The sequence below is a fragment of the Medicago truncatula genome, chromosome 5 (genome assembly GCF_003473485.1).
Source record: "Medicago truncatula cultivar Jemalong A17 chromosome 5, MtrunA17r5.0-ANR, whole genome shotgun sequence".
Classification (NCBI taxonomy): domain Eukaryota; kingdom Viridiplantae; phylum Streptophyta; class Magnoliopsida; order Fabales; family Fabaceae; genus Medicago; species Medicago truncatula.
In genome coordinates, this window is record NC_053046.1 from 15,013,261 (window position 1) to 15,025,568 (window position 12,308).

Sequence of the window (12,308 nt, forward strand, 5' to 3'; positions counted from 1 at the left end):
TGACCATTAACTTTTTATTCAAGCATCGCCCAATAACATAACATAAACATACTAACGAGTAACAATCAACATTTGTCCATTAAAAAAACTCCTGAAGTCTTCTTTCAAGTTGTTTTTTGAATTCCTCTAAATTGGTGTTCTAGTTCTATAAAAAAATATATTGCGTGAGAATTTAATAACCATACACTAACGGTTAAAAAAGGTTTATATTTTTTTTTAAAGGAGTCGTTTTTTTTAAAAGAAAAAAACAAGTTTTACATAGTAATTCAAAGATTTACATCTTACCATAAAGTTAGGATAAAATATTGACACTTTTTGGTATCCCACACACATCCTTTGAAGTTTGAAGCACTAACACATCCCCATCACCATCATATCATGACTCCACATTCCTAATCTAAGAAACTCCTCCACCCCACATTTCATTTTCCACATCTATCTTGGCAGTTAAATGCTAAACCATCCAAAAAAGAATGCCTTCAATAAAGGGTCATGCACATTAATGAGTAGATAGAAGAAGGAATGGAATCTATCCTTGTTCCTTTTACTTCTTTTTACCCAAAAAGTGATAAAGCAAACCTCACCCAAAAACCAAAAGCATCCAAAAAAACAACCACCCTAATTTGACCTCACTTTCATCTTCCTACTGCTTGCAAGAAGTTGCTGATAAAGAACACTTTTGTCACTTAAAGAATCACATGCCATTAATGGTCCATATAGTGTGATTCTTTCTAGTCCATGTACTAACTTTACTCTTCTTTTTCAGTTATAACCACATCTACTAGATGTAGTGTAGTTAATTTGTTACAACTCTATAAAGGGAAAACGGGCGCTCGATTTACGCAATGTTTTAAAAATCGAATCAACGAAACCTCTGGATCATGCTGGTTCATTTGTTTTCAATCATTCAAATCGAAACAAAACAGCCGTTGAACCACTCAAATAACCAAATAGTAAAAAAAAAAAAACGGTTCAAGGTTTAACTGGTTGAAATGTCTAATTCAGTTCGAGTTTTAAAAGATTGACTCAAGTCCATATTCACATATTAGGCCACATACACAAAAGAATGATATTGTTCAAAGACAATACCTTGATTAAGTTAAGTATTTCATATCATAACTTACATGTATTAGCACTAAATAGAAAAGATCAAAGTATGAGAAGTAAGAACTAAACAAAATGGATTCATTGAATTTCAAAATATGAAAGTAGTTAAAAATACAAAAACACTATGTAACTTGTATCACATCATGTACCTCTAGCTTTATTCATCCATTGCAAACTTTCATTGGCAACACAATTATGAAAATGTGTATCAGATGAACTTGGTATCTTACTATCTTTCTTAGACCATTGCCAAATCTTTGAAACAGAAAAACTTTCACCTTTCCTTGCAATGTTGATTTTCTTGCCTTCAACATCACCATCATTGGAAAAACTCCCATCTTGAATTTCTCTAATTCCCTTCAATTGTCTCATACTACCATCACCCTTAGAAGCTTTCAAAGCAACTTGCAAATCTGAATCAGCAACAACATATTGAAAAGACCCCATTGAATAACATCTCCTAACATCAAAATTACAATTACTACTCTCTCCTTCACTTTTTGCACCCCCTTCTTCATTATTTGAACTTCTAAACTTTCCAAGCCTAACAGAAAAAACCCTTTTCCCATTCATTATATGATTTTCCATATCCTTGTTAACTGAACCAATCCCTATAACAAATTCTTCATCCCTTTCATCCTCAAACTCAAATATAGGATTTTTATCAAAAGAAAACCCTTGTGAATAAAGGGTATTTCTACATAAAGGACAAGATGAATTTGACAATAACCATGTATCTATACAACTAATATGAAAAGCATGGTTACAATTTGGTAACAATCTTAACTTATCTTGTTCCAAAAACTCACATAAACAAACAGCACAATCAAATGGCTCTTTCAAACCAATTATCTCTTTGTAAATGAAAACAGGAAGTGCATCAATGAATGCTTGATCTAAACCTGAATCATGAAGATTGAAAAGCTGTTGTAACTGTCTTTGGTATGCATCAGATTCAGACATTTCAGGAAATCTATTTGATTGAGAAATTGTTGTTGTTGATGATGATGATGAAGATCTATGCTTTATAAGAAATCTTACAAGTAAATGAAGAAAACCTAAGATGAAAAATATTATAGCTAATATAACTATGATGAAAAGTATTGCAGGGCTTATTTTGTTACCAGAAGATGAAGAAATTTGTGTTGGTTCTGAATTATAAGGAATTGATGAATATGGAGGAGAAATAATTGAAGGGTTTGTGATAGCACCATTGTTATTGTGGATTTGGGAGTGAAAAAAATGCATTTTTTGAGAATTTGGTGTTTGAAATTCAAATTAGAGATTGTAAATTATGAAGTGGTTTTGAATAAAGTTATTAACTTTGCTTGATTTGAGATTAAACCCAACTCATACATTATGATAAAAACAAGCAATAAGCATATTAGATTAGAAGGGTTAAGAAGAGGATTAAGCAAAAGATTAACAAGAAAAAAATAAAAAATTTATGTTGGGTGTTTAAAGAGTGTGAGTGCAGTAACAATAATAGTATTATTATAATAATATTATAGAATTATGATAAGAGAAAATAACATGGGTGAGAAATGTCAATGTTTGCAGGGTGTAGTTGACCTACCATAGTTGTTGAAAATTTGAAATCTGAGGAAATAACTGAGTTGAGTTTAATTCTCTCTCTTTCTAATGAAAAAGAAATAATAATGATGATGGTGATGATATAATGAATGATGGAGAGTTTATTAAATTGTGTTGCCACTGCTACATATCCAACATTGGTCATGTGAAAACCAAAGGCACTTCCAAAACCCAAGGTTTTTGTTTGGGTCCCCTGCAACCACTTCCTACAATACATAGCAATAGAGTCATATTCATATATTCATCCATGACAGAAGGCAAAATTGTCATTTTATTTCTTTGACAGGTTTGTTTGAGTTGAGGAGTAGTGCTAGTGCCAAATTGGTACTTTCTCAAACAAGTTTCCCATATTTTGTTGATTTTAGAGTATATATTATTTTTAGTCTTTGATGTACATCAATTATTTTTTCTAATTACATCATCTAATTAATATTATTATGTACATCAATTCTAAATTATTACCTTCTATTTTGTATTTATGATAAGGAAAATGCTAACATGTGCGATAAAAACACATGTTAGTATACTACATATATAAATTGTGTATTTAATATTGTGTCAATTTATTTTTAAAACATTTTTTTTATGGCCGAGAATCGAACCCCAAACCTTATATATATTATGCATTGTTTTTACCAACTGAGTTAAACGCACTATGACATTTTTAAAACTTTTGAACATTACATTTTTTCAATAAATAGTTACTCCCTCCGTCTCGAATTAAATGTCATTTTTTAGTTTCACACGGTTATTAAGAAAATAATTAGAAATGTTGATTTCAATGGTAAAATATGTTTCATTTATCAAAACAAATTTTTTTTTTGCACATTATTAATTATAGTTAGTGGAAAAGAATAATAAATATATTGGTATTGTAAAAGGGATAAATAATTTTAAACAAAATATGGTAAAAATGACACTTATTTTATGACAGGTGAAGTATTATTAGTAGAATCTTAACATGTGTTTTAGGGCACTTGTTAACATGATCCTTATTATAATTATAATGTGGACTGGTAATTAACAAAATTTGTTTGATAAAAATTTTATCTTTCTGTTTTCGGTTAAAATTTATCTTTAATTTGTGTGAATGGTTAGAATTTCTCTTGTGTGAAATAGTTAACATTGATAACTTTTGCATGCTGAACAAAGTAGTTGTATATTGGTTACAATGTTAGTATATTTTTCTCAAGCGATAAACATTGTTATGGTAAATTGTTGCTTTATTTACACTTATAATTTAGAGATTAATGAATGAATTGAGCAAAGATATAATATATGTGGGGTGTTGGGTATACTTTTCAAAAACTTCTTTATAAGATTCTATAAGGCCCATACTGAAGTCGACACATTGGTCCTAAACATACAGGTGTATTTCTATTTGCACCCTATTTAACCAAGAATTCTGCTCTTTATCCAGCACAAAACACTCGCGCCCTGCAGTTGCGCTAGTTAACTCACGCAGGCTGCGAGAGTTAACTCATGCTAGTAGCAATATCAAGATTTGCCTTTTTCACTTTTTGTTATGCTCCACTCAATTTATTTTTTTAATTAAATTCCAATTGTTATTATTTTATGTTGCTGCAAGTTAATACTCAATCCTATTTGATTTCCTTTTTGCTCCACCTGCCATTCCATACCTATTGCTGCGTAATTAAATTCTAAATAAGTTGTTGTTGTTCCATATTAAATTGTTGATACGGTCAACAGTGTTGTTTGCCTTTCAATTGCTTGCAATTGATGTGATGCGCTGCTGTCCTGTGTAAAGTCCCATCATTACTGCAATGTTGTTCTATTGCAAGAGGAAAGCGCTGAAAAAATGACGGGCATATTGATATTGCTACTAGCGTGAGTTAACTCACGCAGGTGTTATACCTTATGTGAGTTAACTCATGCTCCGTGACTTAAGTCACGCATGGGTATTTTGGGTAAGGCTGCAGGGTGGGAGCGAAATGTGCTGGGTGAAGAGCAAAATTCTTTAACCAACAGACACCATTAGTTTTTTTAAACAAATGAAATAATAATATACACTTACAACGCACACATACAAGTGGAAGAGCTGGAATTTGATTAAATTATGATCACGATGTACAACGTATGAATTTTGATATTTTATCAGGTAAATTAGGACTTGTGTATATAGACCCTACAAATTAATCCATATGTTTTGTGTAAGAGTACTTGTATCACATTTTATTTTGAGAAATTATATAAAAATATAATTATTAGAAAATATTTTTATAATAATTAAATAATAGTTAGTTTATATACATAAAAGCTATGTTGAGTAGAAGTTAACTAATCGGATTCATAAACTATTTAAGAGCTAACTTTCTTTTCTTTTTTTCAAGTAGTTTAGTGGTTAGAGAAATTTATTTTAAAGATGAATAAGTGGGGTGTCCGGGGTTCGAACCCCGACCTCTGCACAAATTGTGCATTATCCCTTACCAAATAAGTTAAGCTAATGGGAACTCTAAGAGTTAACTTTCTAAATATATTTAATTTATGACTGAAGATCCATTTTAATATCTAAAAAATAATCTAATTTAGTCGATGGAAAAAAAATTAGAACACTTTATTCCATACTTAAAACCCCGCGATAAATAATTAAGAAGAGCAAACTTGGAACGTTCAGGGGTTGATCTGATGGTCAAAGTTTGAAACATAAAAGTATACTTATCTTTAGATCTCAAATTCAAATCCTCAGGAATCAACAATTCATGTGTTAGGTCAAGACGCAAACAATTGTTGTGTTGCGTTAATTAATATGCCAGGTTTTCTCTTTTTCAAAAAAAATATACTAAGTTTTTCTTTAACTTTAATTGGCCCCTTGTTAGTGAACGATAAGATCAATCACCTTTTCCATCCTTAAACTAGTATATATACATAAGAAAATAATGGAAAATACAACAATCCTAACCTACATGACTTCGAGAGATTTGGATTGCTCTTCACGTGTCTTGGCAGTGGCAGATCGCTTCAGGGACTGGTGGGGGCCATGTCATCCCCCAGGTTTCCCTTATATAGAATATTAGTTGTAGTTTATCAATAGATTATGGCTGGTGCAGTGGAAAGGGGGTGCCATTAAATCTTAAAGGTTGCGAGTTTGAGACTTCCATCTCTTCTTTTTTAACATTTTATCATCTAATTTTAAATATTGTATTAAAAAAAAAAAAGCTTTAGTGGGGATTCAAAACCCTATTCCCGTAATATTTCAATCAATACTTTTTCAATCAATACTTACCACTAAGATGGTTATTAATTATTGATATCTATTGAAACCATTTAATATATATTCCATAGAAGTTTGACACCCCAACAAATTAATTGAAGATCCGCCACCGTGTCTTGGACCTTTGATCTTGCCTCTTCAAAGAAGATTTAAATGCCTGCTAGTCGAATTCAAAAGAATTGGAACTACTTACATATTAAATCTCGTCGAATGCAGCCACTCCATAACTTGCATTTGAAGAACTTCTTCGACTACAACCTTACCTGTAAAAAATGAACACTTAAAAAGACAAGCTAATTAACAACAATATAGTATCTACAACATAAAATCTCTAAATACTGGTTTTTTTTCTTCCAATAAATGGCCTATTTTTATCCTATTTTTCTTCTTGTTTAGTGCTCATACAAACCACTCTTTACTCAGACACATCATTGTAACTATGAACTAAGTAGAATATATTATGTTAATTGGCAGCGTTTTTCAGATGTTTAGGATTTGTTTTTAGAATGGAAGTGTTTTTAATATTTATTTAAATAACTTTTGTCATTGAATGACTTTATATTATATTCTAAATGTTAACTTCCTAAAGATATCTTGTCAAAAAAAAAAAAAAATTCCTAAAGATATTTTACTTTTATATTTTATTAGAATTTAAGATGGATGTAAAATAAAGCAAAAGGCATTCCCGTAAACTTAACTCAATTTGTGGTGACATTGCATTATATATGTTTAGTTTTTGTTCTTGGAAGTTTTTTATTTTTGCATTTTGCGAAGTTCTTTTTAAGTACTATTTTTACATTCTTGCGAAGTTAGATGCTATTATTTTTCAACAAAAAAGAAAGATACTATTATGTGACGACATCTTTGATGATTGATATGCAAATACTTTGTAAACAATGGCAGATCTTCTTTAGAGCCCATGGTAGCCATGACTCCCCATATTTAGTATTAGTACTATGTTAGGCATAAACTACAAAGTGTTGCAGTGTAGCCGTTGCTCATTATTTTTTTCATAAAAAATGTCTTTGTATGATTGAACCGTTGCTCATAAGGTTAGTATTTAAGCTTTTGCAAACCACTGTACCACGTAACAATTTGTGTCTATTATGTGAAACAACTTGTGTTCCTTTCACTAGACCCAACTCTCACTATTAAACTAAATCAATGAATTATTAACTAAATAAATCATACTCACTTAACATAAACTTTATTAGCTAAAAATATGTATAGATCTATCTCTTTTGACATGCACTTCATTCACAAATCAACAAATTATCAAAATATAATAAAAAGTTTATCTGACATATTTTTTCCATCACCTATTCATTTTCTAACCATTCAATATAGCAATTTTAGGACCCACTCAAACTATTAATTAACTTCATTATGTATAACCTCCATAGTCCATATGTAGGACGCTTATTTGTGACTCTTATGTTTTATATTATATTATCCCATTTCATTTCAAGTGCAATCTCCCTCTTTTCATCCTTTTACTTCTCTCTCTTTCGTGATCCTAACTTGCATTCTCCCCTTGAATTAAAACCATTTATATCATTTTTTATATTGTTGCTCAATATATATATATCAACCATTTCTGCCACCTTTGAATGTTTTCATTTTTCAATCTTATGGAGAGTACTTATACCATATTTGGTGCATTGCTTTTGTCTCTTTTCATTCAAATACATGGGAGTGATAGTTTTCACAAAAATTCAATTGCAAATAGAGGTTGTGATTTATTTTATGGTAAGTGGGTGTTTGATGATTCATACCCTCTTTATGAAAGCTTAGAATGTCCATTTTTGGAGAATGCATTCAAGTGTGCTGGTCGTCCTGATAAGCTCTATCTCAAGTATAGATGGCAGCCCAATGGTTGCAACTTACCAAGGTACACATCACTTCTTAATTAGACATGTCATTTATATCTATTTTTCTCACCCAATTTGATAGTGATGCATGCTTAAATTTTCTTGTGATCCCCATGCTTTTTTTTTTTGCTATCTATTTACCCTCAAAGTTTTAAGTCAATGTTACTGTGGCATTACTCTTTTTTGATATTATGAAAAATTGCCATAAAATTTTAATCAAAAGTAGTTTTTTTATATAAGCAAAGATAGTCAAAATAATATAATTATAATTAACAACCGTTCATATAACTTATTTCAACTAACAATGTCGATATTATTAAGTTGAACATATTCAATTGAATTCGAATGCGAGACATTTGAGTTGAATGTGTGGGTTTTCAGATTATATTTGTCACTTCGTTACCTATAAAAAATTAATTATTAATAATATATAAGAACAAGAGTAATAATAATAATAATAATAATAATAATAATAATTAACAACCAATGAATTAGTGAGCATTTATGGGGGCAAGTTTTGTGCTCCTTTTATATGTGAAAGAAAGTGTTTTGTGCTCCTCTTTTGCAGCAGAATTAAAGCAGAAAAACAAGAACACTATTAGATTGGATCTCTACTAACTAATAAACACTAAGGTTGATTAACGAACCAAAAGATCAACAACAATTTTGGATGTATTCTATGTTTTTTTAAGAGGGATGGATATATTATATATTATGATTATCATACTAGAAGACTTCGTGACAATTAATTAGATTCCACGTTTACTACTCCTCTCAATAGAAAATTATATCTTTGAATTGTACTTGTTTTTTAAACCACTTAGAAAATTCATAATATACGTTTTTAACAACAAGGAAATACGAATAAAATGAGACAATAGCGTTAGGCGTCGAATCGGGCGGGAATCCTGCCATTGTTGAGATACAAGTGTGTCATGTGTGAGATTTCTCTTATTTATTTATGTAACTTTATTTGGATTTCCCTTTATTTGTTAAAAATGAAAATTAATGGATATAACTTCTAAAATGAGGCAGTATTATACGTGTATTGAGAGACTCACAAACCTAATGTTTAAGATGTGATATTCAACTTGTGTGGTTGCTTTTGGTGGAATGAGATGATCCTCAAGCCTTTCTCGTGATCCAATACTGGTATCAAAGTCTATGGTGGTCAAGCGGCATGTTTTGTTGATTCAGCGACAACAGTAGTGCAAGTATATGTGTGTGGGTGAAAAAACTTCCGCTTGAGGGAGAGTATACTCATAGGTGAAATAGATACTTACACTTTAAAGTGAGATTGTTGTGTAGCAAATGGTAGGTAGAAGACACACATTAGATAGAAAAGTGAATGTTGAAGAACATATAAATAAGTGCATGGGCTCAAATATAATGTTGAATAATATATAAATAAGTGCATGGATTCAAACACAATGTTTTAAGATTTTTGGTAATGTTGAATAATATATAAATAAGTGCATGGATTCAAACACAATGTTTTAAGATTTTGGATTAAAATGTGGTGTGAAACTCGTTTGTGTGATTGTTCTTGATTAAATGTGTAGAGAACATTCTTGCATAAATTAGATGTTAAAAGTTTATTTGTATAAGAAGAAGAGTTGTTTAATATACTTGTGTTTCAATATACTTGTAAAAAAAAAAAAAAAAAATTACAAGATTCTGTAACCTGGATTTATAACTTATTTTATTTTGATACTATAACTTAAAAAGAAATGCTTTTTTTTAACTAAGTGTTTTTTTTTTAAGTTAAATTAGCCCACCCAAATTGACTCTGAAGAGAATCGAACTTAAAATTTATTTCAGGTCTCAAATCAATACCACCAAACCAACCCAAATGGGTCTTAAAAATAAGTGTTTAATTAGATGTTTGTTGTTGAAAATAAGTGCTTAATTAGATAAACTTATTAAATAAACCTAGTGTGTACATATGTTTTATAAAACTTGTCATGTCATATTATCATATCACAAAAAAATAGTATAATTTAAATTACCACTAGGGTGTTAATCAAAGAAAAAAGTTACCACTATGGTAGAATAATTTCAAATGGATACTGAACTTTGAAAAATTGGAATGAACTTGGCTTGTTTGTAGATTCAATGGTGAAGATTTCTTAACAAAACTTAGAGGAAAGAGTGTCTTGTTTGTTGGAGACTCCTTGAGTTTGAATCAATGGCAATCACTCTCTTGCATGATTCACAAATCTATGCCACATATCAAGTACATCTCAGTCACCAACAAAGGTCTCTCTACCTTCACCTTCCCGGTAAGATGTTTTTCACCGAACTTACGAAATTTTTTCTTTCACTTCTCTTTTACTATTATTCAACATATATTTTGAAAATCATTATTAGGACAATTTTGATTAACAATGTAATTTATTTCTAATTGTATAGGTCTTAAACACTTAGTAACATAATTATTTATTTCTCTTTTTGGTTTCAAAGAGTTTAGCGGCTAAACTCATATATACACTTAGGAACGTAATTATTACATGTGTAATTCTATTTGAAGTTGTGACCAACCAAGTATTTTTTTTTTTCTCTCATGACCGCTGATTCCTATTATAATTTACAGAGCTACGACGTAAAGTTGATGTTTTCCCGTAATGCATTTTTGGTGGACATTGTAACTGAACGTATTGGCCAAGTCCTAAAATTAGATTCAATTGAAGGAGGAAGACTATGGAAAGGAAATGACATATTGATATTTAACTCTTGGCATTGGTGGCCTCACACAGGAAAAAAACAAATGTACATAAAATTTCACTCTTCACATGCAATCTTAACATTACATGCATCATGCTTGATGCTTATGCCTTGTATTTTCTTATACTTTGCAGATGGGATTTCGTTCAGGAAGGAAAACATATATACAAAGACATGAATCGTTTGGTTATGTACAAGAAAGCTTTAAAAACATGGGCCAAGTGGGTTGATGACAATGTTGATCCTGGCAAAACAAAGGTATTCTTCCAAGGAATTTCACCTGATCATAAAAAGTAAGTATATATTTTCTACTAGATATCTTTTATGTCTAGTGGACTGTGTGGTCGAGTTCGTAAACCACCTCAAAGTTACATTTTAGGTAGCCTTGTTAGATGGATTTTTGTAAGCAAACTCATCTTGTTCAAGGAAAAAGTGATAGTTTTCGGAATGCCATGAAGATGAACTATTTGCTTGGAATACAAGTCAGCAACTTAAACAACATAATTAGTCTTTTGGCATGAGAGGAAATGATCCATTTTTCAAAATCTACCCACAACTACCATTACAAAATTCTTTTGATGATTAGTTTATGGTAATCCAAGGACAAATTTCATGCCAACATCTTCCCAAGGTGCTTCTAGAATGAGAAATGGTATATATATAATCCAGTGTTTTGACTGTTGGCCTTAGCCAAGGGACATACTATAACATCTTTGAAGGTTTCTTGTATAGGTTAATGTATAAGTTTGTAGATTTGGAATTAACTTTCTTTGAATAATTATTGCAGTGGATCAAAATGGGGTCAATATGCATCTACATCTTGTAAGGGGCAAAAACTTCCATTTCCTGAATCCAAGAATTTGGGAGGTCCATACCCAGCTGAGTTGGCTTTGGAGAAAGTGATAAGAGCCATGTCAAAGCCTGTGCATTTGCTCAATATTACCACCTTGTCAAAATTGAGGAAAGATGCTCACCCATCTGTACATACAGGACATGGTGGTCATACCAATGATTGCAGCCATTGGTGTCTGCCTGGTGTTCCTGATACTTGGAATATGCTTTTATATGCATCTCTCATTCAAAATTAACTCTATAGTGTATTCATTCCATAGAAAAGAATTTGTGAAGTTTCTTGTATAATATATTCATTGTTTATATACTATATATTCATTATGAGTCGCCCCATAGAAAGGGGAACCAATGTGCAGACTTCATGACAAAGCTGGAAGCTATGCCAATGTGCAGACTTCATGACAAAGCTGGAAGCTATGCCAATGGCACTTTTTCTGTTTTGTTTTTTTTTCCTGTCATTTATATTTGTAACCAAAAAAACAATTATTTGTTGGATTATGTGGCTCTCATTCAATTCCTTCATCTATAAGCTATTTGTGGTCAAGTCCTTAATCGTGAAGTTTCCTTTTGCACTTTACGGCACCTTATTTCTTAGTGGTTAAGGACTGCCTACAACCATGACATGCCACATATGTTGCATGCTTCACACCTCCACTTGCTTGCCATGTGCTGTTTTGCTTCACCATTAAGAATTGACGAATGAAGGCTATATATATACAGCAATCATATGTCGTGGAGACATATATCAAAACAATTAAAAACCACACTTTGTAACATACACTTGAGTGTACTTTTGGTGAGAATTCTTGTTCCATTTGAGAGAGTATTTTAGGAGATATTGGGAGAAAATATTGTCCTTTGTCCTCATTACTATAAGAGGACTTGTTGTACTCTTTTCTTTTACATAGTGGAACTTTGCTCGTGATCGC

At 31.1% G+C, this 12,308-nt stretch overlaps 2 protein-coding genes across 2 annotated transcripts; one reads left to right on the forward strand and one right to left on the reverse strand.

Annotated features, from left to right (window-relative positions):
• Positions 1–1,057: 1,057 nt before the first annotated feature.
• On the reverse strand, positions 1,058–3,025 carry LOC11409570 (RING-H2 finger protein ATL47). The gene has a single exon (XM_003613225.4). It carries the CDS (start codon positions 2,353–2,355, stop codon positions 1,249–1,251), a length of 1,107 nt encoding a protein of 368 aa, XP_003613273.1. The 5' UTR covers positions 2,356–3,025; the 3' UTR covers positions 1,058–1,248.
• A 4,502-nt stretch (positions 3,026–7,527) lies between these two features.
• Positions 7,528–11,899, forward strand: LOC11412837 (protein trichome birefringence-like 43). Its single transcript, XM_003613227.4, has 5 exons — positions 7,528–7,823; positions 9,914–10,085; positions 10,397–10,572; positions 10,662–10,820; positions 11,315–11,899. The coding sequence occupies exons 1-5, from the start codon at positions 7,543–7,545 to the stop codon at positions 11,613–11,615; spliced, it is 1,089 nt and encodes a 362-aa protein (XP_003613275.2). The 5' UTR covers positions 7,528–7,542; the 3' UTR covers positions 11,616–11,899.
• The last annotated feature ends 409 nt before the right edge of the window (positions 11,900–12,308 follow it).

Excerpts from the sequence above, each read along its gene's own strand:
- LOC11412837 (XM_003613227.4), top strand. The coding sequence starts at position 7,543 with ATGTTTTCATTTTTCAATCTTATGGAGAGTACTTATACCATATTTGGT. Across the intron at positions 10,573-10,661 it reads CACACAGGAAAAAAACAAAT|ATGGGATTTCGTTCAGGAAG; the intron begins GTACATAAAATT and ends TATACTTTGCAG. Across the intron at positions 10,821-11,314 it reads ATTTCACCTGATCATAAAAA|TGGATCAAAATGGGGTCAAT; the intron begins GTAAGTATATAT and ends TAATTATTGCAG.
- LOC11409570 (XM_003613225.4), bottom strand. The coding sequence starts at position 2,355 with ATGCATTTTTTTCACTCCCAAATCCACAATAACAATGGTGCTATCACA.